At 40.4% G+C, this 27,700-nt stretch overlaps 1 protein-coding gene across 1 annotated transcript; it reads left to right on the top strand.

Moving 5' to 3' along the window:
• Nucleotides 1–1,082: 1,082 nt before the first annotated feature.
• gsk3ab (glycogen synthase kinase 3 alpha b) lies at nucleotides 1,083–23,128 on the top strand. The gene is made up of 11 exons (XM_074653188.1): nucleotides 1,083–1,209; nucleotides 1,327–1,513; nucleotides 11,893–12,080; nucleotides 12,323–12,406; nucleotides 13,176–13,286; nucleotides 16,901–17,031; nucleotides 17,335–17,539; nucleotides 18,609–18,704; nucleotides 19,337–19,523; nucleotides 19,681–19,758; nucleotides 20,353–23,128. Exons 2-11 carry the CDS (start codon nucleotides 1,339–1,341, stop codon nucleotides 20,418–20,420), a joined length of 1,323 nt encoding a protein of 440 aa, XP_074509289.1. The 5' UTR covers nucleotides 1,083–1,209; nucleotides 1,327–1,338; the 3' UTR covers nucleotides 20,421–23,128.
• Nucleotides 23,129–27,700: the final 4,572 nt, after the last annotated feature.

Here is a 27,700-nt window from a genome sequence, read left to right as displayed (position 1 = left end):
CAAAAGGTGATCGAGCTTTTGCAGTACTGGCTCCCTGACTCTGGAACAGTCTTCCACTGAGCATTAGATCAGCAGACTCTGTCACGACTTTTAAATCCAGTCTTAAAACTAACTTTTATAGAATGGTTTTTCCAATCAGCTAAATTTTAGTCTTTTGTATGCTTGTGTGCTGATGTGTATATATATGCATATGTAATTGTATGAATATGTATAATGCTATTTTCTTTATTTTCCCATTTTTTTAAATTTAATTATTTATGTTTCATTGTATTCTGCTGTCTATGATGTGAATTTCCTTGGAAAGCACTTCGTGCTTTGGGCTTGAAAAGTGCTCTACAAATAAAATTATTATTATTATTACTTTGTTGGTTTAAAAATTAATAAATTAACATTATGTTAGTTATCATGTCCATGCATATCTCAACTTTAAAGTATTATTACAATATGGACGAAAAAATCACAATTGTAGTGCCTTGTTATTAACAAAAACTAAGAGAAGAGAACACATCAGTCCTGTCCTAGCTACTTTACACTGGCTTCCTGTTACTTTCAGAATTGACTTCAAGGTCCTCCTCCTCACATACAAAGCACTAAATGGACAAGGACCTAGCTACATTGCTAACTCCCTTACAAACTACACACCAGCGAGAACACTGCGATCATCACATGCAGGTCTATTAGAGGTCACCAGAAGCAGTCGTAAGAAGATTGGTGATGCGGCCTTTGTCAACTATGCCCCAAAATTATGGAACGCACTACCCATAAATATTAGGGAAGCAAACACGCTAGACATTTTCAAAAGACATCTTAAAATCTTTTTACCAGCGCATTTTCTCTGTAACTTGCACTACGAATTTTATCCTGCACTATTTATATTTTACTATTTCTACTGTTCTAAAATGTTTTATTATTTTTATCATGATTTTGTTGACTCCATGCACTGCTCTTGCTGCTTGTTTTTAATTTATTTTATGTAAAGCACTTTGAACTGCAACTCCTGTATGAAATGTGCTATATAAATAAAGTCTTACTTACTTACTTGTAAATTTCATATTTTTGTAGTACTGTGGCCTTTCAAAGCCCCAAGAAAGAACTCATTTTCCCAGCAGCCCCTGCGGATCTTACGTGGTTGTGCGTCACCTCCCCAGTCCCCCCACCATCACCGTACAGAGGAAGAAAGGGGGAGACGGGCAGCCTATACAGAACGCTGTAAGTCTAGTTTTATATCTATATCCACTACTAAAACACACACTTATAATACATATAAATAGCTCAAACAGTGTGCCGGTTCTGGCTGCTAATACAACCTTGCCCCCCGGCTTTTAGTTCACACAAATAATGAGCGGCAGCGGGCGGCCCAGGACCAGCTCCTTCGCTGAGCCTCCCGGAGCTCCCGGATCCGCTGCAGCCGGCGCCGGATCAGCAGTAGCCGGCGGAAGCTCCACAGGAAAGACCGGGGCTTCACAAGCCAGTGGAAGCAGCTCCACGAGCTTTGGCAACCTGAAACTGCCCAGTAAGTATTGTTTTTATATTTATAGTATAGTGTATAGTGTAGTGTTGTTACTAAGGCTTCTGTCTGGATGTTATTTATTAGATAAATGAGTCGTAACGTGACTTAGTGTCGATCAGTGTCGAGCAGCTCACTGTTAGCTTGTTAGCTGCTGAGCTAACTGGAGCTAACCAGCTAACAGCTAGCTGTGTTTTTCATTAAGAGCTTTTATATCACACAGCTAACATTATCTTTACCTTGTGAACTTCGACGGTAAATTGCGTTATGTGAATGTTTTTGGCAACATTATCTAACCAATATTTCTCCATTTGAACCCAAGAGTTGGTGTTAGCCGACTGCTCTTGGTTATATTCGTCTATAATATCAGATGTGTGGAAGCTAGCTGGCTTTCTAACGTTTCTTAGTTAAGAGTTGACCTGGAATTATCTGATCTAACTTTTTTTAGGCGTCGTCCTTTGGTCCAGTCTGCTCTTGCACTTTGCCAAACTAATCTAGGGTTGAGATACTATATAGGCCGTGTGGTGGCCTGAAGACATGGACATTAAAATCTATGAAAAGATTCCAAACTACTGAGTTCTTATTAACTAGCAGCATACTTAACCTACCTTTACCCCAATCTAACTACTCACTTGGATGCCTACACTTGTGCATATATGGAAACGTCTATGCATGGGTTTAAGTAGCTTGTCCAATACATAAATCCACCTCATGTCATCTATTCTTATTAACTAGCAGCATACCTCACCTACCTTTAACCCAATCTAACTACTCACTTGGATGCCTACACTTGTGCATATATGAAATGGTAAATGGACTTGTATTTATAGAGTGCTTTTCTAGTCTTCCGACCACTCAAAGCGCTTTACACTACATGTCAGCATTCACCCATTCACACACACATTCATACACTGATGGCAGAGGCTGCTAAGGTGCCAATTTTGCCCATCAGGATCTTATCTAAATACTCATTCACACACCGATGGCTATGCCTTCGGGAGCAATTTGGGGTTAAGTGTCGTCCTCGGTCCAGTCTGCTCTTGCACTTTGCCAAACTAGGGTTGCGATACTATACTATAGGCCGTGTGGTGGCCTGAAGACATGGAAACTAAAAATCTATGAAAATATTCCAAACTACTGATTTCCCCATTCTTATTAACTAGCAGCATACTTAACCTACCTTTACCCCAATCTAACTACTCACTTCATTACCTACACTTGTGCATATATGAAAGCATCTATGCATGGGTTTAAGTAGCTGGTCCTATACAAAAATCCACCTCAAATGGAAGACATGTTCTGAATTGAATTACATTTCTGTACTCCTTAGCAGAAGCCATTTATTCCCTTAAGTAAGCTGTCTACTTTTACGCTGCCAAACTAGGCTTGCGATACTATACTATAGGCCGTGTGGTGGCCTGAAGATATGGTAATTAAAATCTATGAAAATATTCCAAACTATTCCCGATTCTTATTAACTAGCCGCATACTTAACCTACCTTCACCCAATCTAACTACTCACTTGGATGCCTATGCATATATGAAAGCATCTATGCATGGGTTTAAGTAGCTGGTCCTATACAAAATTATCTGGTCTAACTTTTTTAGGCGTCGCCCTTTGGTCCAGTCTGCTCTTGCACTTTGCCAAACTAGGCTTGCGATACTATATGCCGTGTGGTGGCCTGAAGACATGGAAATTAATATCTATGAAAATATTCCAAACTACTGAGTTCCCTATTCTTATTAACTAGCAGCATACTTAACCTACCTTTACCCAATCTAACTACTCACTTGGATGCCTACACTTGTGCATATATGAAATGGTAAATGGACTTGCATTTATAGAGCGCTTTTCTAGTCTTCCGACCACTCAAAGCGCTTTACACTACATGTCAGCATTCACACACACATTCATACACTGATGGCAGAGGCTGCTAAGGTGCCAACTTTGCCCATCAGGATCTTATCTAAATACTCATTCACACACCGATGGCTATGCCTTCGGGAGCAATTTGGGGTTAAGTGTCTTGCTCAAGGACACATCGACATGTGACCCGGAGCAGCCGGGGATCGAGCCACCGACCTTCCGATTGGTGGACAACCTGCTCTACCCTCTGAGCCAAAGCCGCCCTATATATATGAAAGCGTCTACGCATGGATTTAAGTAGCTGGTCCTATACATAAATCCACCTCAAGTCATCTTACATGAAGAAAGTGAGAACCTTTGTATGGCACAGTGCCCGTGCAACCCCCTAAGTGGAAGACAAGTTCTGAATTGAATTACATTTCTGTACTCCTTAGGAGAAGTCATTTATTCCCTTAAGTAAGCTGTCTACTTTTACGCTGGTGGTTGAACATGCTCACTATCTTCACCATTTTGACGCCTCTGCTGGAAACCCTGATTTGCCAACCTCAAAGTCCCTCCAGTTGGTTTTGCTGGTGTGATGACAAGAACTTGCAGAATGCTCAGGGGTAATATAGCTATGCAGCGGTAGCAGTTGGCTGAAGATCTGTAGACCTTTTCAATGCCATTCTGCTGCTAGGGCAATAGCTTTGGTCCAAATTTACTTCCTGTCAGCTACTGCATTAACAGACATTGCAACAGGAAATACAAAGGGGCCCATTTAGGATGTTTGGTTGCTCTAAAACAGTATGTGAGACATTTTAATATGTCCAAAACCGTAGTATGAAACCAATAGTACACGAATTACATACTATTTCCGGTAAAATATTACAGTATGCAAACACTGGACACTATGCCAGTGTAAATATCCCACAATGCAATGCGGTAGTAATGACAAATGATCTTAACAGACAATGGCGGACATCTCGTAACGTCAATAACGCTTCAATTTAAGTGTAAGTATAAGATTCCATTTTCTAGGCGTAATATAGTTGTTAAATTAGTACAGACTTTATGATTCTCACATCTCTTTTGGTCACATGAGATTGGTATGGGTTACCATGGTTATGAGTCTCCAACCGGCAAGGAGGCTCTCAGGAAGTTACGTCGTAAATACAGTTAAGTGCGTCCGGAAAGATGCATACTACTGTGTATTTATTCAAAAGTATGATGAACGATAGTACACATATTGAGTATGTAGTGCATAGTATGCGATTTCGGACGCAGCAAAACATTTCAACGGGAAAAAGGGGCCCAGTTAGAATGTTTGTTGTCAAGTTTGAAAGGGTCCTTAGTGTTGGACATAGGTGTGCAGAAGGACAGACTGGGAGAAACAGGAAGAAAAAAAAAGTTATTTGGGGCCTGTCACAAAATAATACTGTCTTTGATAAATAATTAATTATTAGAGCAGGTGAAATTACTAACAAAGAAAATGAATGGAAGTCAAAGATCAAAGTTGACTCAAGCTGCTGTGTAGTAAGTCTTTGCTAAAGTTAGTACATGCAGCCAATCAGCAGATCTTCATCAGGTGATTTGGCTCATTCACAACCATTGCTTTTGAATGTAAGCTCACTTTTCTCATGGTTCTGTTTTCAGAATGTCTCAGTCTTGGTAATCAGGATTTGCTGCATTCTGTGAAAGCATTTTCCTTAGGTCAGAGGTGTCTAAACCTTGCAGAAACATCACAAAAGTGCTGTTTTAAACTACATTGACTCTAAGCTGGCTAAATCTGAAAACATATCTCCATCTCTACCTTTTTGGCCTTTTGTCCAAACTAACCTGACTATTTTCACGCCCAAAACTAAGCTCTCTGGAGTGGATAAATCCGAAAACCCCAGGCTCATTTTTTAAATGTACATGGACAAAACGGAGGTTGAGGCACGATGATGTCTGCCTGCTCAGACGCTATGTAGCAGCAATGTTAAGAAGGTCGCTTTTTGCTGCCTCTACTCTCTGTTATTCTGCCAATACCGCTAGTCACACAAGACGGATGTCGCCGTTAACTTGTATTTACTGTTGTCAGACAACTTGGCAGCATTTAGCTAATAGTGATTATTTGATTAATGGCTTTAGTGCAGCAGTGAAGGAGCTTTCATTATTTGACAGTTTTCAGTGCTCTGTGCGAAGGACACATTTCAGCATGTACCTAAAAAAGGTGTAATTCTTAGCGCCATTAATTCTTGTTCTACATTGTGTTCACTAGGGCTGACCCGAATGCTTGGAAGCTTCGACCGTTGCCTTGGTAATCAATCTCCAAATCAGTTTTCGAATGCTTCGTTTATTTATTTATTTTTTATATATTTAAGTATGTAATAATAATGTATAAATTCCAAAATGGCCCATGAAATAAGGAATAATCCCCATTATTCATATTCAACATTAATTATTATCGGATACCGCGTGTATGTACAGTAGTGCGGCAGCGGCACTGTCCCGTGCACTGAAACGGGGGAGATGGAGACAGACAGACAGAAGAAAATGTCAGCCTGCTCCTTTTACACCCTTTAAAATCCCAGCTGCCTCTGTCCTGCCTTTAAATCCTGAGCTCACACACATAAATATTAGCGGCATAGTAAATGATAAAGAGAAGGGATGTAGGTTGAATTCATCAGTCTTCATTTTTAGGCGTTCTCTTCGATCCAGTCTGATCTTGCACAGATTTTTGACAAACTAGGGTTGCAATACTATGTCATGTGGTAGCCTGAAGAAGTGGACATTTTAATCAGCGAAAATATCTCAAATTACTGAGTTCCAGGCCACCTTCTTATTAACCAGCATATGGTGACCATACCATAACCTAATCTAACTATTCACCTGGATGCCTACACTTATGTATATATGAAAGCATCTATGCTTGGGTTTAAACAGCTGGCCAAGTACATAAATCCACCTCGGGTCATCTTTCATCAAGAAAGTGGGAATTCTAGCTTGGTATATTGGAAACAGTTTGCCATGCGAGAGGAGACGTGACGTGACCAATCCAAATTAAATACTAGGGGTGTAACAGTACACAAACTTCAAGGTTCGGTATGGTCCTTGGCTTTGGGGTCACAGTTCAGTTTGTTTTCTGTACAATAGCAGAAAATAACTTGCACAAACAAACATTCGACAGCTCATTAACTATAATTCTTACTACAGTTAAGACATTCAAATAGTGGCATATGGTCAATAAGAAAAAATAAATATCACAAATGTCTGTAATGTAAATGTAATGCTCCATCAGAAGACTGACCTGTTGATAATTCGTGAAGTGGACAGCAGCTTGTGCTTCTCTATACAAGGCAGGCACAACAGACTGATTAAAAGTTACACATGAATAGGGCTGGGTATCGGTACTCGATACCTTTTTAAGGTAAAGAAGAATAAAAAAATATCTTTTTCAGAATATGTGAGCGCAGTAGAGCACAAGCGAGCGGGGAGTGTGCTCGGAAGGATTTTGGATGGTGCGCAGAGCGGATTTTTTATTTTCACTCACACAATGAGTACAAAGTATGCCCGAGTGAGCCCGACCCAGGATGTATCAGTGTATTGCGCACCACAGCCGGCTGCGTAGGATTGTTTCAGACTTGTGTGATCCAAACATTTCCAATAATTTTGTGCCACGGCAATCACAGCAATCTCTGGCCTCATGTTACCTTACATAAAAATGATCCCATCTATGCAGTGTGGTATAGATTTTAAATCGGTATCTGTCGTTGCAAAATGCTGATCCAGTTGAGTTGAGGTATTGGAATCGGCAGTCTAGTTTTCTGATCTGCAAATTGAAGGAAAATCAATAGAATTATTTGTAATTTGTATTATGTGATTCCAATTGGTGTCAATTGAAGCATCTTCTATTGTGGAGTAAGGGAACGTTTAGATGTATGAATTAAAAGGCACCAATAGCCCTGGAGTGATTTATCCAAGCCACACCCTGTGTAAATCTGTCATCAGGCAAGGTGCTCTTATAATTCCTATAGGCCACAAATTATCAAATATTTTTATAATTTGTCATCATTTTATCAAGTTAAACATGTGCTAGAGTTGTACACTTACAAACAAGCTCCAGGCTAATTGCTTATTAGTGTGGGTGTGATGAGAGTCTGCTCATCCCTTTTCTCTTACTCATCAGGCTTGACGTATCAGAAACCAAAGCTATTCACTGACAGCTGGGCAGAGTGCTCATCTTTGCATTCATTATTCAAGGGACTATCATGCCACAGCTGCTCCATATTTAATGGGCTCCCCTCTGACTTAACTTGTTTAAAAAGAGTGTGAAAGTGATGCTAAAAGGAAATACAGGGGAACATTGTATTGCGGAGCTGGACTACAGGATACAGGAATGTGCAGGAACCGCACAGTGACTGATCTCAAATGCAGAATATTTCCTGCTGACCTGAGGGTAGAGATCAGATCTAGGCCAATCATGTGGATATGCTATCGGCTGTTTACTGATAACCTTGAGAAAGTTTGAGCTGGAAAATTGCAAAAATAGCAAAGTATACAGTTGTCTTTTGTCATCACGAATCAATTGGAGATGGTAAATCAATTTGGAATTTATTAAATTATTAAATGTTTTTCATACAGACAGAAATAGCTGTTGAAGCCAAATTACTCTCTTGGTTTTTTGTCAGTTTATGGGAGAGACCTAAATGCTTCATTGTCTGACTCCATTTTGAGATTAGGGGACCAAGGCCTACTAGAGATCAGGAGGGGTCCTGTTGAGACAGGCGAAGTGAGCAAGCCCAGGAAATGGTAGCACTTCTGGGTGTGCTACTGTCCACGCAATTTTTATCACAGGCTCTGACAAGCCTTTTGGCAATGGGCCTCTTCTCTGCTGTTCTTCCCCTCCCAGTGTCATTGCTTCTAGTGCCGATTTGTCAAATCATTCTTGACCCAACACGGACACAGGCGTAAAGCACTGAGCAGCTACTTGACCCTAAGTAGAGCTGTCAGTTACTGTTAGATCATGAACATCTCACTTTGCCTGATTTCCGCAAGGTCAAACATTCTGTCGTAAATAATAATAACATATGTACCTGTGTTTTAGCTCTTAAAGAAAGCATAATAGCAAATATAAATATAACCATAGCCTAGTCCACCTAGGCTATAACATGCTATTCAAATTATATAACTGTTGTATGAACTTCAATACTAACAGAAAAAAAACCATAGCATGTGGTAATAACGTAAAAAAAATAATCAAATATAGCTCTTACATAGGGATTACATCAACTTGTCCTTGGGGTATATTTATATTATTGGAATGGACAAACAATGTAAAGTGGTCATGCACATCCAAAACCGTTGGGAAGGTGCTGGACCAATGGACAATCGCAATGAAAATATAAACAAAGGTTCCCACACTGTATAGCTGGAATAAATAGAGGCATCTCTATCTTTAAAATAGGATGTCCGTAAAACATAGAGGAACAGGAATCTACAATATCGTGCCCCTGGCTATTAAGAAGAAGGGAACAATCATAATATTAGAATAGGAGTAGAACAGACATTCCCATTCAAATCAACGTAGCAGGTTGGTTAGAGCGGGGGCCATTTTTATGTGTACCATTGCTGAATCGACCATGGTAGAGGGCTAACTTCCGTATAAACTAAACCGCCGACCTACTGAAGTTTTGCAGTAATTGAAACGAGACTGAAACGAGCAGTGGAGTAGTAATGTTACAAAGCATAGAGAGCCACAGTAAATCAGTAAAATTTAACAACTTAATGCTTCATCCACACACTCTTGTCACAGCAGAGGAAAGCACATTTCTGTCACCAGATGAGTAACAACTTTTCTGTAACCAGTGTGGCGTTTAAGCATGGTGGAATTAGCAAGCTACCTTGCTGGTTGGTTAGCTCTTGGGCTGCTTCCGACATGCTTTGGTGCGGCACCAAACGGAAAATGAGCCAGACAGCGACAGCGCCAGGCTTAACGGTCCCTCCTCCTCATTCTCCGCCGCTACGGAGAGGGACAAGCTACCTAACGAGCCAGCCATTCTGTCTCCGGGAGCTACGTCCGTTTTCCTCCCAGCAAGCTGCGAACACACTCTACTCCCCCACTGACGTGTTTTCTGTTGTCACCATAACAACTAACAACAATCGCCATTTTCTTTTTTACTAATCAAATTAACACATCAAACAAACATTGACACTTCTACTCCTATTTTATTTCTATGGAAACAACATATACATCTGGAGTCAACCAAGTACCCAAATCATAGTGAATGGTAATAGTTTCATGTTTAGAAAAAGAACCCACATCACAATACTTTTCTAATCACATATACAGAGTCCAACATCATCCTAATGATCTGATCAAGTCTATAGATATTGCCCTTTACATACTGTATAAACATCACAGAATTGGTCTGATACTGAAGTCCACATTCAGACCTCTTGGTGTGAGAGCACCCAGTGTGTATATCCAAAATAGTTGTTTCCTCAGGAGCAGAGAGTCAATGTCACCTCCTCCACGAGGACATTTAACAGCCTCAATGCCAATATATCTGACGGTCAGGCATGTAGTGTTGGGCTTTAGTACAGTGGATAGCTACTGAACTTGCTGCATCATGATTACAAATGGCACTCCTGTGTTCAGAGATCTAGTTTTAAGGGCTTTTGTTGTTTTTCCAATATATGCGAGGCCACAGGAACATTTCAGCATATATATTAAATTTTTTCTTCTACAAGGTATAAAGCCTTTAATGTCAAACCTTTTTCCTGAGTGGGGATGGTTGACGGTATGAGTTTTATATGTGGAGTGGCATTGTTGACAGGTCCCGCTGTAATTGCAGGAGTCAAGTTCTTTTGATTTCTTTCTGTTCATTCAGTTTGACATGTTGTGAAAACGTGTAGCTGCCTCCGTGATCCACTCTTCCTTGGGCCTCGTTTTCTGAAGTGGTCCTCAAGAACTGCTGATTGTTCCTGAAAAGCCCTGAAAACAGCGAAGCAAAGAAGCTTGCTGCAAGGAAAACTGAAACAAATTTTAGTAGTGATTTGTTTGGTAATTACGTGAGTGAAGTGTATTTCAGCTGCAACATGTTTGGAATACTGTTGTAGACTCGATTCTCTATTTATTGTGATGGCAAGGGATTCATCTTTGACAGCAGACTCATATGAATGGGTCTAACTCTGGTTGAGTGCGAGTTCAGTAGACCTGCATCATGTGTGTGTCTGCAGTATGAAAGGAGCTTGGGCTTTTTTCACCCAGGGGACCAGAGGGAAAGTGTTGTGGGAAGTATCAGCAGCTCATTACCAGCCAGTGTGTCTGGGGAGCCACCACATAGGTCACAACCATTTAGAGAAGGATGTAGGGCTTGTTGATGTTTAGCTTCTCTGTCTTAAGGACTCTGGTTTAAAGGCTGAACTGGAGAGGGTCATGATGTCACTCTTTCTCACATTTCTAAACATCACTTTATCCATGAAAAATAAGGTGCCTTTCAAGTTAACCAATAGGTGAAAAAATTTTTACCAGCCAGTAGTGATGAGCGGGTTCAAGTAAATTTGCTAGAAAATATCACAGGTTTTAGCAAGCGGGTCAAAAAGCAGCGTTCTGAGTGAGTTATTAATAACTTATGGACACATTTGAGTGCAATAGTCCACCTGCGCCTTCTCTTCTGCTCTTTTGTAACTTTCTCTCAAACACACACACACAAAGCAAGCGCCGCGGCACTCAGTCCTGACAGTTGTGGTGCTATAGAAATAAGTAACCATAATAAGTTCGGAGTAATAATAGTAATATATTATTTATTCTGTAGCAACATGTTCAGTCTTCAGACAGTTCCCTCTACACCGGCCCGTCGATGCGGCGGCCCACCGGGCCCACTGGCCATATGCCAGATAGCCAGTACACCACTGGATTAGGGATGCAACAATACGATTTTTTCAGTCCCGATACCGAGTAACAATCCGATACCAGTGTTTAATTAATAAGCTGTATGCCTCACTGTGTGGAAGTGACTGGGATCATTCTTTAATTTGTAAAGCAACATCAGGCCTGACATAGACATTGCTTTCCTAACTTTTTATAACAAAATGTAACAAATAAATGCATAGATATAAATCTTTTTAATTGTTCTTTACTATTAAAATAATAAATCTTACTCCAACGACTTGGTGAAAAATCTTCAAAAGTAATAGGAATTACAATTCAAGGTTAAACCTTTTTTAATGCAGCAACAGATTGGTCAAAACTTAGACAAGAATTCAAATTCCAGTATATAATGTATATACAGTAGTATATAAACATCAAATTGAATTGAATGGATCGGCCCCATTGTCACCAATATCTGATCCAGCTATTTGAAACGTCATCGGCCCGATATCCGATCCAGTATCGGTATCGTTACATCCCTACAATGGATTGAAGTGAGAGCAAACCAGCAGCGCAAAAGACTAAATTTACTCGCATTTTGCGACTGCCGATTGTTCTTTTGGACCCAGGTTCTGATCATTTCAGGATCTTTCTAACGAGATTTGTTTGTGCTCTCATCCACAGGAGACAGTGGCAAGGTGACGACGGTGGTAGCTACACCCGGCCAGGGCCCCGATCGCCCACAGGAAGTGTCCTATACAGACATAAAGGTTATAGGAAATGGCTCCTTTGGAGTGGTCTACCAGGCTCGCCTCATCGACAGCCAGGAGATGGTGGCAATTAAGAAAGTTCTCCAAGACAAGAGGTTTAAGGTATGCTTACACAGGCTTACAGTCAGATAATTAAAGAAATCTGTAAACATTGCATCTACAAAGAAGGTTGTGGCGTTTCTTGGTAGACTTTGTTTATTGCTTTTTCACTCTGTGGATTAGAATATGATGTTCTTCATGATTTGTCCTGATTTACGGACCTGTGCCAGTCTTGCTCTGACAGTTGTGTTTTTGCACAATTCACAAGTTTTGCATTTCTCCCTCTTTTCCTTTTTTCATTGCAGAATAGGGAGCTGCAAATTATGAGAAAATTGGACCACTGCAACATTGTGAGGCTACGTTACTTCTTCTACTCCAGTGGAGAGAAGGTGTGTATGCACTGACCTGACGTTTCATGCAGTAGGGATCAAGTTTCCAGATGAAGCACTCTGCCTCCACACCCAGCCATTTAATGGATCACGCATCAATGATGATTCATAGACATGTTTTAGACAAGTTGATCCTGGTCTTTGTCGTACATTGAATTTCACTCTTCTGAACTCTTTACTTAATGTTTTAAGGGTTCAAGCACATTTTGCTGAATTGCTCAGATTATTATTGTGGTTTTGCTTTAAACATATCTGCATCTGAGAAAATATGAACTATACAGCTGCTGTAAAAAACAAAGATTTTATAGTTTATGAATTAAGTATTACATTGGTGTCAATGAGCCTTAATATCCTCCCCTGTATTTGAGTCAGACATTGTTTACACTCCATTGTACTTAAGAAATATTTACTATGGCAGCCTAACTTGTTGTGTTTACACTAGATGAGTTTTATTACTTATAATGTGTAAATGTTGTCAATGAGCTGCATCAACTGTAATTGTTTATTTAATCATTGTTTGCCGGCTGCAGCACATATTCATTTAAGATAATAAGTGCAGAGTATAAGATAAATGTGTCATGTTGTCCTTCTAAAAGCCATCTTCAATCATATAGCTAATCACTGCATACAACCACAATGATTATTTTTTGTTGACTTACTCACCCCATGTACAACCCAACATATTTTATTAGAGTGGTTTGTTCTATACTATAGCATCACTTTCCACTTCTAATTATACAGCCCTCTTTCCTTTTTTCTTCCTTTCCAGAAAGATGAGGTGTATTTGAATCTGGTGCTGGACTACGTCCCCGAGACAGTGTACAGGGTAGCTCGGCACTTCAACAAGGCCAAAACCACCATCCCCATCATCTATGTTAAGGTGGGTACACACAAAAATATACACACTCACAGCTGGGTGTGCACATGGGCATTTCCCCTTAACTGCTTTCACCATTTTAGTTATTCAGGGATGACATTATGATCATAGAAGCAAATATACCGTCTAGTCTTTCTGACTACAGACTTGTCCACAACGCTTGCAGGTGCTATGTTTTCACCCCCGTCTGTTCATCTTTAAAACAGCTGAGAATCACTGTATTCGTTTTGGCAGTGATGTGAGATTAATGCATCTGAAATGCAATTTAGCTGTAACTTATAATGCTGTGTTTAGTCGTGTTTGGGAACCCCTGACATCCAGATTGCCAAACGTGCTGCTTTGTTTGAAGCTCACAGAAGACAGACAAATACAGTAGGATCTTTTAGAATGGCAGCTGTTTTGTAAGTTGGAGAATTGTTCATCTTTGGCAGAGATCTGTGCTCTTGGTTCTTTCAAGGTTTGAAGGAAATACTGTAAAGCCAACATTTAGTCCGTTTTGATCGAACTGTGGTGCAGTTTGTTTGGGCAGTAATCGTATTCTGGTGCGAACCAAAACATCTGTTTCTAAGCAAACCAAAACACAGGCTGCTTGACATCTGGGCCGAAGAGAACATACAGAATATGCTAAATAAAGTCCACAAAAATAGTGACGTTTATAAGGCCATTGGCGATAAACTGGAGAAGAAGGGATTCATGTGCACAGCAGATCAGTGTCGAGTCAAAGGGAAAACACTTCGACAGCAATATTTAAAAATCCTGTGATTCCCTGCATAGAAGTGGCAGCTCTTGAGACAAGAAGATAATTTGCTCCTTCGTACACGCCCCTCTGCAACTTATTTTTTTGATTTGGTCCGCTTCCATTTTCGCACTGTGAAACCTTATCGGACTAAATAGAAAAACGAACCAAAACTATAAATTTCACTCTGATTCGGACTAGCCAAACGGACTATGGTTTGTGAAAGTGCCCCAGGTCACAATCTGCCACTGACATGGGATAGCTGATATTTTCACTTGGACTAATTGGTTTAATTTGTACTTTTTGCTTTCATGCTTAGTCAGTGCCAGGTCATTCTCTCTCTCTCTCATTCTCTCTCTCTCCTCTCTCTCTCTCTCTCTCTCCTCTCTCTCTCTCTCTCTCTCTCTCTCTCTCTCTCTCATGTCTCTCACCTCTCTCTCTCTCCCCTCTCTCCTCTCCTCTCTCTCTCTCTCTCTCTCTCTCTCTCTCTCTCTCTCTCTCTCTCTCTCCCTCTCTCTCTCTCTCTCTCTCTCTCTCTCTCTCTCTCTCTCTCTCTCTCTCTCTCTCTCTCTCTCTCTTCTCTCTCTCTCTCTCTCTCTCCTCTCTCTCAAAAATATAAAAGGTATTATATTTACATATTTCAGTCTTTTGAATTTAGTTTAATCAGTAATTAAGCAATTTATAACATTCAGTGGAAACGGAAAATAATACTTTGATCATTAATTGCCTGTGGCTGTAACAAACATCCAAGTATTTTCCTGTTTGTTTTATCTACTGCTCACTGTTTAAGGATTATGAAAGCCGAAAGGAAAGATGGTCCTATGGGGATTAATCTGTTTGCAATATACTTGGTTCCCTGTCCAAAAGGGTGCTCATTTTAGAGCGAGTGTTTATGTGTTTACTGTGTTTGTGGCAGCAGAGGACATTATAGTGCGTCTCCATGGCCCATTTCCCTTCCCTCAGCCTGCTGCTCCCTGTGGCTTTGAGATGCATACTGATCTCTCACTCTTTCTCTCTCCTCTGTCATCCCTCCGTCCTCCGGCGACACACTTCTATCACAGCATGTCTGGGGTATCTTCACCCCCCCCCTCCCCGTCCTCTGAGTCTCCATGTTTTTCCCGCGCCTCTCATTGTTCCCCTCTTCCTCACCCCTCTTCTCTCTCTTATCCCCCTTTTTAAACATCATCTCTCATCCCTCAATCATCATTTCCTCTGTAATCATTTTGTAATCTGCGGCCAGCCTGCTGTCACTGCATCATGTGGGTAATAATGATGATAATGGTGATGATGACAGTGATTTGTCATATTAAGATGCTTACCGTCTGCATTCCACAGACACATTAAATGGGTGCAGACTTAACTGAGTGAGCAATTTGTATTTGAGAATGACTCCATTGACCTAGGATGTGTAGACTAATGTCAAATAGGGGTTGGGTGAGGATGGTTTCACATCTTCAGGGAGAATTTTTCTCCCCCATGTTGTTTTGTTGTAGAAACACGACACTGCGGGCTACATCACACACCACACAGCTGCTTCTTTCAACACGCACACACGCAGCGCATCCAAAAACACAATCAGGGCACATATTGAAGTGACTGGCATATGACGAAAATATATGCAGATGCACACTCCTTCCTCCCTGTGCTCATTCCTTTGCAAAATAAATTATATCACCTTGTGATAAGTAGAAGAGCCAGATAGCATATGAGATTTTTAATTTGTAGTACCCAGCTCAAGTCAGACAGACCTTGGTTCACTGGTTCCCAAACTTTTTGGCTTGTGATCCCGTAAGTGTTAACTTGTGACCACTCGTCACAGTCTACCTATATATGTCTATAATTGGACTGAAGAGTGATTGTCTCCTCATTCATTTTCACAACAAATTAGCAAAGATTAAAGCTAAGTCTGAAAAATACATTGCATACATTTTTTTTAACAGAACAATGTTTTCTACTTTCCTGTACTATTTAATTATCTTGCAACTCCTCAGATTTATCTTGTGAACCAGTGGAGGGTTCGTGACCCCCAGGTTAAAAACCACTGCCTAAGGTCGCACAAGACTATTACAGGCTACTACTCTGAATTAATAAAATGCACTTAATTAACAGGCTATCTGCAGGTCTTGAAAAACCTTGAATTCAGTTTCCTCAACAACTAAAACATCTTAAATTGTATTATTTTTCTTTCTTTCTTTTCCTTTCATCTTAAGATGTTTTCTCTTGCCTGTTGTAGGCAGTAATTTTAGTAATAAAATGTTTTTGCAGGCTGTTGGGAGATGTTATACATCTATGAACTAAAAGTGGGATTGTTGCGACGGTGGTTTGTCCTCACAGGAGGCTGTTCAATCCTTTATATGGAGTACAGTAGATTAAGCTCATAATGAGCAAGTGTCAGTTTTAGCAAAAACGTAAATGAACTTTAATAGAATTAATCATTTTCTATTGGTTAAGCCATCCATTTTCTGCCGCTTATCCAGGTCCAGATTGCATTAATTAAATTCATTATGAATTATGTACTGCTGGGAAGTACTGAAAGAAACGTGATAATTCAAGGCCATATTGTCCCTGCTAGTTTTCCATCGTACTTTAATACTTAGGCTAGTATGATAATGAAAGAGGGATTAAATTGCATTCAATGTGGTATTAAAAAGGTTTTAAAAAGTCTTGAATGTAACTTGGTGAACCCTGCAGAAACCCTGATTGAGCACTGGAGTCATGACTCACCTGACTAAACATGAGAACAGGGAAAAGACATGACAATGGTGAACTTGGGTGGCCTCAAGTGCTCTTTTGCTTTTCTTCTTGGAATAGCTGTATGAGTCTGTCTAAGTTGTTAAACACTATCAAGCATCATGCCAACCCTCTCTTTCCCCCCCCTCAGGTGTACATGTACCAGCTGTTCCGCAGTCTGGCTTATATCCATTCCCAGGGCGTGTGTCACAGAGACATCAAGCCCCAGAACCTCCTGGTGGACCCAGAGACGGCCATCCTCAAACTCTGTGACTTTGGCAGGTCAGTACCAGATGCCGCCTCTGGACGCGTCTGTCTGTCTCCATCATTCTTTCCATTGTTGTGACTGTCTGTGTGTCAGCGTGCGTGTTTGGTTGGCTGTCTGTTTGTGTAGCCATCTCTTTCTCAGTCTTGACTTTCCCTGCGTTGATCTGTCATATGTCTTTCATACCTCTCTGACTTCGTTGCTTACATGCTGTGGTTTTGTGAAAACAGACACACTGAGAAATGAAAGGTTCATGTTTACGGGGCGTTCCCCTCCTGAACTGTCTTTTTCTGCTTCATTTCCCTTCTACCATCTTCTAGTGCAAAGCAGCTAGTTCGGGGGGAGCCGAATGTGTCCTATATCTGCTCACGGTACTATCGTGCCCCAGAGCTCATCTTTGGTGCCACCGACTACACGTCCAACATTGACATCTGGTCGGCCGGCTGTGTGCTGGCTGAGCTGCTGCTGGGCCAGCCCATCTTCCCTGGGGACAGTGGTGTGGACCAGCTAGTAGAGATCATCAAGGTACAGTAGGGATACCACAAACAGCGGCTGAAAGCCAACTGATTACACAAGCCGCTAGATGAAAGGAGACATGGTCTAAAGTTTGAAACTGCTGTCAGTATTGGTTTGGGGTATCAAGAAACTGTTCTGCATTTGTAATAACTATAGAAAAAGAAACATGCCCAATGCACAACGATTCCCGATGCAGCTTAATCGCATCCTCAGTTTTCTATATTACTGCACATAGCTAGTTTTTCTTCCATTAATACAACCAGTCAGATAATTCTGAACTCCCTTTTTATTTAGAAAGGGCTTTCAAAAATCAGACTTAAACAGTCTATAATATAAAAAGCTGCATTTTTTTCAATACCAATATCTGTGTGAACCACCTCAGTAAATGGTAAATGGACTTATATAGCTCCTTTCTAGTCTTATGACCACTCAAAGCGCCTTACCCTACATGTCAGCATTATCCCATTCTCACACACACATTCATATACTTACTCATTCACACACCGATGGCACAACCTTCGGGAGCAATTTGGGGTTAAGTATCTTGCTCAAGGACACTTTGACATGTGGACTGGAGGAGCCGGGGATCTAAACATTGACCGTCTGATGGGTGGACGATCTACTCTACCTCTGAGCCACAGCCGCTCCAGTACATAAACATTATAAAAACAAAACATCAATCCTTCATACAAGTGTACTATAATCTACAAAAATTATGTTTTCACATAGCAGCTCTAAGACCGGGCAGTTCCTGAATGTCTATGGTATTTTACACTGCATGAATTAACCTAGCGCCTAGCAGACTTTAGTTAGTTAGTTACTTTTCCTTCTACTCTTACTTGGTTTATGAAACCAAACTCCCGATTATGTCCTGTCACTGCATCGATTCAGAATCATTCACGTACGCATCGCGATGCATCTTATAATCGAGAAACTTCCACACCTCTATCACCTATCCTTTGATTGGTTCATGTAAAAGGACATTTTGCACTTACAATCCCCGATCCCGGGCATGCAGGAAATACCAATGATTGTGATTAATATTAATGAAAATTAATTTTTCGTTCTTGTTCATCAGGTTCTGGGGACACCAACAAGGGAGCAGATCCGGGAGATGAACCCTAACTACACAGAGTTCAAATTCCCTCAGATCAAAGCACACCCTTGGACAAAGGTATGTAGCCACTACTGGAGAATATTAATCCTGGATAGTCGTTATCCAAGTTTTATTGTTCGTATATATTTATATATTTTCTTTCTAAAACAGCTTTTTGCCCTTTATGGGGTAAGAAAATGCCGTAGGAAAAATATCAAAATAAGAAACTTGAATTTGATGATTCATGTCTATATATAAGTAGATTTTGTTTTAGTTTTAAAAACACTGATGCTGCTGCCTAGTATTTTTTATTGATAGTTTAAAATACAGGAAATGAAAAGTAATATGACACGGTTAGTATAACAAGTTTTTGCTAAATAGTATCACAAATGTTTATTTTCCCAGACTGGATAATCAGACTTTGAAGCTGATGTTGATCTATTTATTCTCTCTGAAGAAGTGTATAATTCAGGGAACTCCGATACAGTAAAATCATCTCCTGTATCATTTCCCTCGCTGTAGTTTCTGTGGTTGCCATGGTCACATGCCGAGCCACAGCGGCAAGTTTTGAAAAGTTGAACCATCATAAACGCTGTGCGTGAGAGCGGCAGCTGCCTTCCCTCTCCTTGCTGCCGCCACTCGCTGCCTGAAAGCACATCAAGTCTTGGATTTGCATAAACCCAGGTTTCTAAATTTCTCTCCTCTGTCAGGTGTTTAAGCCTCGTACCCCACCAGAGGCCATTGCCCTCTGCTCTCGACTGCTGGAATACACGCCGGTGACCAGGCTGTCTCCCCTGGAGGCGTGTGCGCACGCCTTCTTCGATGAGCTACGTCAGCCCAACACCCGCCTGCCCAGCGGGCGAGAACTGCCGCTACTCTTCAACTTCAGTCCCGTCGGTCAGTTTATCTTCTCCGTGTCACTCTTTTTTCTATTTCATCTACTCTGTGTTTCTTGTGTTTGTCCTCTGATGACCTTCACTTAGTTCACACATCACTGCACCCGTAGTATTTGTTTGTGTAATTAATCATTCGTTTGCCTTTTCTGCTCCCTCAGAGCTGTCTATCCAGCCCCAGTTGAACTCTACACTCATTCCTCCTCACGCTCGTGCACAGACATCGCCTGCCTCACATGGTATGTATCTAAACAAAAAGTTAGACTCTTTTTGAGGCTGTCTTTTTCATTGACTGACCGTATTGAGGAGGGAGGGGGCGTTATTTATATATTTATTGATATATTTAGTGGCCGTTTTTATTTGGCTGTTTGTCCTTGGAGCACAAGTGAATTTACAACATAATTACAAGTAAAACTTTGTCTGGCCTATACAGCAGACCGGCATGGCATCATCGCCACGGCCACGGCTCCTTATTGGGGAAAGGAACACGCTGTCACATTAGGAGAGAAACGGGAAAACGCAGAAATGCTGTTGTGTAGCGGGTTAACCAATGTATATGACCCTGACTAAAAACTAAGCTTAACCCCAGTCTGAACTTCAACCCCGACCCATTTTTAAAACCCAACCCAAAGAGAAGCTTTTGCCCAGCCATTGAATGTCAGTAGACTACTTCTCTCCCTCTCCTGAATATTACCTGAAATACATTTATATTTACTTTTAGACACATTATAATCACATGATAGGCAGTTATGTATGATCTCTGAACTATCTACCAAAATAGTGAATAATTTCTGAGTGTTGGTAATGAGTGTGCTCCCTCTCTCCCCCTGCAGAGGGCAGTGTGTCAGACAGTACCGCCCAGCCCAGCTCAGCACCTGGATCCATCAACAACAGCACCTGAGCATCCATCCCTCTGTCATCCTTTCTTTTTGTCTTCCCCATTTTCCTTTTCTCTCCTCTGCTCTTCTCCCTCTCAACCTTCCTCCCGGCTCCAAACCCTTAAAATAGAAAAAGAAATAACTATACACACCCACATAAACACTCAGCATTGCTATTTTTCCCTGAATTTTAACCATTTCCCAATAGAAAGCAATTTCTGTGGCTGCTGGCTTCAGGAAGGTGTGGAGTTGTTTTAAGGATATTTAGGTCGCCATGTTTGGGCTTAATATAAGCTGCAGTTCTCAGTCCATGATGGCCCTGCTAGAATAAAGAAACATTGGTTGGGATGTTTGGGAGATGAGATGGGGGGGGGGTTGTACATGTTATGTGGATTTTCTGTATTATAATCTACAGTTGACTTTTATCCCTTTTATGTTCATTTTATTTGCATTTTATGTGTGGCCGTGGTGCCATTGAATGGGGTCCTGATTGGCTATGGAGTTGAAAATAAGGCCATATGTTAGGCCTGAATAATATTGACAATCATTCTTAGTGGGGTTAAAAATGTCACACTTGTAGTGTGCATGTTTGATCGTACAACCCCACTGTGTAGACTAGTGGCTTTTCTGTCACTTTCTACCAAGAACTCTACTCAAGTATTGTCAGTTCACTCAGCCCGGTGGTGAACAAAAGTGAAGAATTTCTTTTAAATCTCCCAGGTAGATACCGGATGGAACATATTGGCTGATTTTGGCTCATTTTAGATAAGATGTGGTTTTAAATTTTATTCCAAAGGAGGGCACCACAGCCTGTCTTTACAGTTTCCTTTTGAATATTAGCTCCTCAACTGCCTTTTATGTGAATGAGAGGGAGCAGAGTGCACATTTTTTAATTTCTTTCAGTATAAGCTTTTCATTGGTTAAGCTGGAAACCATGCGTTTCATGTTAATTCTCAATTTTGCACATCTCCAACGGGAGTAGAGAGGAAGCAAAGGGGCGAGTTATGTGTACTGTCCAGCTGTTAACGTAACTTATCACAGAGGGAGCCGTTGGTGTGGGGCTCCAGTTGCATCTCAATGATGTCTCACATGTCATAAACACAGTTGCCTAACACTGCAGGGTGAGAAGTCTTTAATTATGTCACTTTACGGTGTTAAGTGTCATATCGGCTTGATTATGTTGAAGAATCGGGTGCGGAGGCTTTCACCGTTCACCTGGCTTGTCATTGTCATTTCAGCTACAGTTGTTGTTTGTGCAGGAGGAGGACTCTGGATGAATTTTGTTTGGTTTGTCTGAGAGATCTGTTGAAAACCCTCGTCGCTCCTTCCCAAACAGCCTGCCTGCGACGCTCATATCATGTTGTCCCGTGGTGTTGGTAGGAACTGATCGTGAATGATTTGCTCAGCCTAGCAGTCCACTGTCGGCATGAACCAGTCGTCTTTCTTCCACCACGCAAATGTGCATGTTCAGCCCGAGTTGACCACACTATATTACCTCCACTAATCTCAGTAATAATCAGACCAGAAATGATGCTCAACCCCCTGAAACCCAACAGCTTTTGGAGCCTCCCCTTCCATTCCTTTTTGTCCTCCTCCCTCTGCCTTCTGCTTCCCTCTTTCCTCCTTTTTTTTCACTGCTAAACTGTAAATATCAAGTACCTTTTATTTTATTTTGTTATTTTTATTATTGTTATTATATTGTTGTTCTTGTAATTTTTTTTTCTCTAGTAGACCGGCGCAGCAGCGGCCGGACTGTTTATCCTCAGTCGCAGTCTGTAAATACGATTTCATTTCAGTCCCTGGTTCAGGAGGGGAAAAACAGAACAAAATGTTTCATTTTTATTCTCTCCCTCCATTTCTCTCTTCACGACTTTCCCTTTTCGCCCATAAATGTCGTCATAACTGTTTTATTTATTGTATTGTGTTTTTTTGGGAGGGGAAGGGGGGGGATCTTATCTTTTCCACTGGGGTGGTACATTTGAGGGATTTTTTTTTTTTTTTAAATTCCAAATTTTAGTCCAGCAATGTCACATGCAAAACTATTTCACATCCAAGATACTGTACTGAGATCCAGATGTTGGTGTGTGTGCTTTCCAGTCAGTGGTCCTGTGTGTATGCAGGTGCACATGCTAGCCAACAGGTGGAACTCCAGTTTTCCGATTAACTTCAATGTGAAGGGAATGTTACAAGCCTCTGGATCTACAGGGTCGTGGTGTTGGGAGGGAGCACGGATCACCCTGTGTGTGTGAGTGTGTGTGTGTGTGTGTGTCTGGAGGAAAGGGGAAATAATGAATCTGTCCATTGACATGTATCATCTCCTGTGTCCGACCGTCTCTCGTTTTCGCTCACTGTGTGTCGTATGATTGTAACGGGTTCGTCCCGTTAGTACAGTGTGTATGCTTCATAGCACAGCTGCAGGGAATGTGTGTGTGTTTGTATGTGTGCTGGCAGACCACGGACATTATTCTCAGTACTCCTGACTTTTTTTCTTAAATGAAGAGCTGACTACATGTGCTATTTTAATGTTATTTCCATCTTCTGATCTGTCACACTTTGTTTTTAATTTGCTGTGACCCTGCTCTTTTATCACCCTCGTCTGAGGGTAAACTGTCATTGTTGGGAACAGAACGGTTGGATAAAGGAGATGAAGAGGGAGAGGGATGGAGGGAGAGAAACAGTTTTTGTTTGTTGGTATAAATAATTAAACTCATTAATAAAGTGATGAAACTGTTCCTGTCTCACTTTCATGATTGAATTATACCTGCTCATGTTTAAATGACCACAGTGGGACGATGATATTAAAACAGCATGTTGATTACTCGCTTGTCCTGGGTATCCAAAGACATAGCTTATGTTTATATGTTGCATACTCCTAGATTAATGTTTTTATTCAAATTAACACGGCATTTCTAGGCCCAGGTAGTAATCCAGTAGAGATGCACCAATATGGAATTTCAGGGACAATAATGAGCGATTATCTGTTTGTTGTGACTGATAAAATAACCAGTAATATTACTCTTGCAATATCATAAATGGGATGAGGACCAAAAAAAGGTTTAGTGGATTTTCTTTTTTTATTTCCACTCTGCTAATCTCAATCTGGTTTCTTCAGTACCAGGGAGAGATTACCAGCAGGGAAAGAGGTTTTAAGATTCTTTACAGAACTCAAGTAAAAGTACTAAAACAACAAAATCCATTACTAGTAAAATACCTGCATTTAAACATACTTCTTAGTACAAGTACAGCAATATCAGCAAAATGTAACAAAAGTAAATGCTCATTCTGGACATTACAGAACTTTTTTTTAATAGAAATTTGTTTTCTTAATTATCCACCAATAATATATTGGCCACCAAAGAAATGCATCAACTAATGAGGGTTTTGGTACAAAATAGATTAAAATTTGAAATCATAGAACATCTTTTTTCACTTTATTTATTATTTATACATATATAATTACAATATACTGTATATACAATTGTAAAAGCTCCAAACCCAAATATACATTGTTTATGACTGAGTTTGTAAACTAATAACAAACATAAATCACACAGTATTTATTCCACCTACTAATCACATTCAAACTTTCTAACTTCAACAAATATGTGAACCAAAATCTTTCTTCAAAAATGATCACACAATGCAAAATGTCTCTGTAAGAAGAGTTGAGTTCATGTTTATGAATAGAGACCAAGGACGGGGCCTCATACAAGGACAAAGTATTAATTTATGTGAGCTGAATTTGAGGGGCAGGCTTAAAGGTAATCAAGAAGCACCGGGCAGCAAAGGTTCTGCCCGAGCCTATAAATATTTTTATACCGAACACGGAGAAAAGACGGAAGAAGAAAGTTCACAGACACCCTGAGACTTCATTAAATCCTGCTCTTCTTTTACAGCAGTGAACCGCAGGTTCTGGTCTGAATGAAACATTGCAGTCGCTCTGAGACAGAATGTGTGGGAGAGGCTTCAGGCTTCCTCAGTCCTTGTTAAGCAACCATGAAGACATTCAGCCGTGTTTGAGGCGTGTGCCCGAAGGGCCTTGAAGTCATGGAGTCAAATGAGACCTGAATTCAATGTGATGCTCAGATATCTTGAAACAAAAGTGAGACTAAGTCAAAAAGAGAGATAACAAATACAAACATTATGAATACCAACAGCATGTTAATTGTCCCTCTGTTCACACGTCTGATATAATCAAACTGTGATTTCATCAGTCAAGGTCAAAAACAGTTTCACTGACATTTTGCATCATCATGGTTTCCATAACAACCGTTCTGATTTCATCACTCGGAAACTGGTCCCTTCCAGAGTTCACTGATCCGCCCGACTCAAAGAAAAGGTTTCATAAAAGCAAATCCTCTGACACGTAGCTGATAAGCAAGTTTGTGCGTTTTTATATTCAGCACAATCGACATTTCTCCGAGGAGAAAGGCCTGAGAAAGCACAAGTAGTCTACACACGAGAGAAACTTTGTTTACGGCTGCACACCTGAGCTGAACATAAAAACTCAATGTCTGTTCTTCTCCTCATCGCACTGTTCTCCATGGTGATGTGTGGCTGAAAACAAAAAAATCAGTCGTTTCCACCCCATCCTCAGAAGGATTATTACACAACAAAATGCTCTTTACTACATGTATCTTCACTTCATTAGCATATTTCATTAATACTGTATTGTGCAGTGGAAGAAGTACTCTTCCTTTTCTGAAATAAAAATACCACCACCACAGTGCGGAAAAAACTATGTTACAAGTCCTGCATTCAAAAAGTGCAGAAGTAATATCAGCTACTTAAAATATTAAAAGTATAAGGGGCAAATGGCAAAGATAGATATCAGCATTTTTCTTTTTTAGATATGAGGAATCAAACTCTTAAGAAGCCTCATAATCTCAAACCATGATCCTCTTGATAACTCCAGAAATTAGTCTGTTATCAGTTGTTTTTTTGTGGAACAAATCCAGCTCATCGACTATAAACTGATAAAGATGGTGACTAACAGGCTGAGAGTCTGTGAGGCTGTAATTAGGTACCGTGGTGCTTTGGACTAAATGCTAACATCAGCATGTTAACTGGGTAGAAATGAGTAGCTTATGCTATCTTTTTGTTTGTTACCTTGTTGTCTACAAGGAGGCATAAATACTGATACAGGTTTATATTTATGAAAGATCCCTTCCACTCTGATATTTACTTTCAACCAAAAAATACATACAATTAAGAAAATTATCCTGAAATACATTTCATTGGGAATATAATCACCTGATTAATTATTAATGAAAATATATGTTTATACATAAACAGACAGAGATTTATGATGTGGGGAAATATAGGTGTATTGTATCTCCCTACTGTATATCAATGTACATATTAATTAGGGCTGATGATTAAAATATTTAATCGCAATTAATCGCAAATTAATCATATTTTCGACACGTATTTAATACTCTTATCAACATGGGAGTGGGCAAATGTGCTTTCTTTATGCAAGTGTATGTATATATTTATTATTAGAAATCAATTAAAAACACCAAACAATTACAAATATTGTCCAGAAACCCTCACAGGTACTGCATTTAGCATAAAAAATATGCTCAAATAACATAACAAGTAACATGACAAACTGCAGCCCAACAGGCAACAACAGCTGTCAGTGTGTCAGTGTGCTGACTTGACTATGAATTGCCCCAAACTGCATGTGATTATCATAAAGTGGGCATGTCTGTAAAGGGGAGACTCGTGGGTACCCATAGAACCCCTTTTCATTCACATATCTTGAGGTCAGAGGTCAAGGGACCCCTTTGAAAATGTCCATGCCAGTTTTTCCTCGCCAAAATTTAGCGTAATTTCGGAGCATTATTTAACCTCCTTCATGACATAGTTGGTACTGATAGATTCCTTAGGTTTTCAAGTTTCATATGATACCAGTATCTTCACTCTAGTCTTAAAACTGCGCCCGCTACAACCTCTGAAAGATCGAACAGTGTTAATACGTTAAAGAAATTAGTTGTGTGCGAACAGATTTGCGTTAACGCGTTATTATCGCGTTAACTTTCATAGCCCTAATATTAATACGTCACGTCAAATAGTGTTTTTATCCTCTAATTTTGCCATTAGAGAACAGAACATCCTTATTAACCTATTTCCACTGGAGTGCAACAGCATCTGCGCTCACAAGCCTAAAGGTATAGAGATGTTGACAACACAACAAGAGATGAAGAGGAGGAAAAAGATGAGGAATGTGCATCTGTGTGTGTGTGGGGATGCTGAGGAATCAGCGCCGCTTCACAAGACAGCCCTCCTCTCCTGGGACCTCAATGAAAAACATGGCTGCTAAGTCGTCATTGTGGTGATGCGATATGTCAAGGTTGAATCATGTTATCCTGCGATGTGTCGGGCAGATTTGCACCGTTTCTGTGGAGCCTGAGTGGCCCCGGCCCCTCTGGCTGAATGCCTGGTCGGCTCTTTAATACCATTTGGAGTCAAGTAAAGCAGTCTGGGGGAGCTGCTCATCCTCCCTATCAGCCAATGGGGCACATCGGGGCACTGTGTAATTCTGGGAAATGAGTGGAATGGGCTAGTCTATACTTTCACTGACCTCTGTATATAATACTTGATGCAGCTGGCTGTGCTCACTGCGGAGGGTAAATCTGATAAGTGTAAGGCTCTAATAGTGTAGATTTAATAAACCTCTGTGGGCATTCAAGCGCAGTTGAAGTCATATGAGGCAGTTATTGCTGTCGCTGTATGACAAAGGTGAAAACAGTCTGCAATTAATCTTCGAAGAGCCGCAGTAACAAACAGACTGTGGTTACATCGCGTGGTAAACATCGTTGCTTATCGGCAGCTGAAACATTCGCCTCAGTACTGAGAGTGCTGTGTGTGTGTGCTGAAGGTTTCAATACTGCATTGTGTTAAATAAATTTAAACTGAGGTTATTAATTCAGGCAACCTGCCAATATCCCTGGTGACAAAAAGGTTTTGATTTCAACACGAGCAGCTTTTGGGTGGTTTTAAAGCACCTTAAAGGTTGTTTAGGATGAAATATTTTATGTGATTGAAGTTTTTTATCATGATTTTATAGTCTCTTTTTTATTTTATTTTGATTATGGGGCATATTTTGTATTATCTGTCTTGTGTTGTTTGTTTCAAGTTTCATTATTCGTCATATGCACAACAATTTCAACAAGCAGTTGTTGGCAATTCAAATCTTGGGTCTCAGGTACCATTCAACAATGCTCATTATTAACGTATACATAAAAAAGGAAAATCACACAAGTAAAAGCAAAATGACAATCAAAGACATAAAATA

This window comes from Sebastes fasciatus, chromosome 12 (genome assembly GCF_043250625.1).
Source record: "Sebastes fasciatus isolate fSebFas1 chromosome 12, fSebFas1.pri, whole genome shotgun sequence".
Classification (NCBI taxonomy): Eukaryota; Metazoa; Chordata; class Actinopteri; order Perciformes; family Sebastidae; genus Sebastes; species Sebastes fasciatus.
Note: the sequence above shows the minus strand (reverse complement) of the source record. Positions and strands in the feature narration are given on the sequence as shown.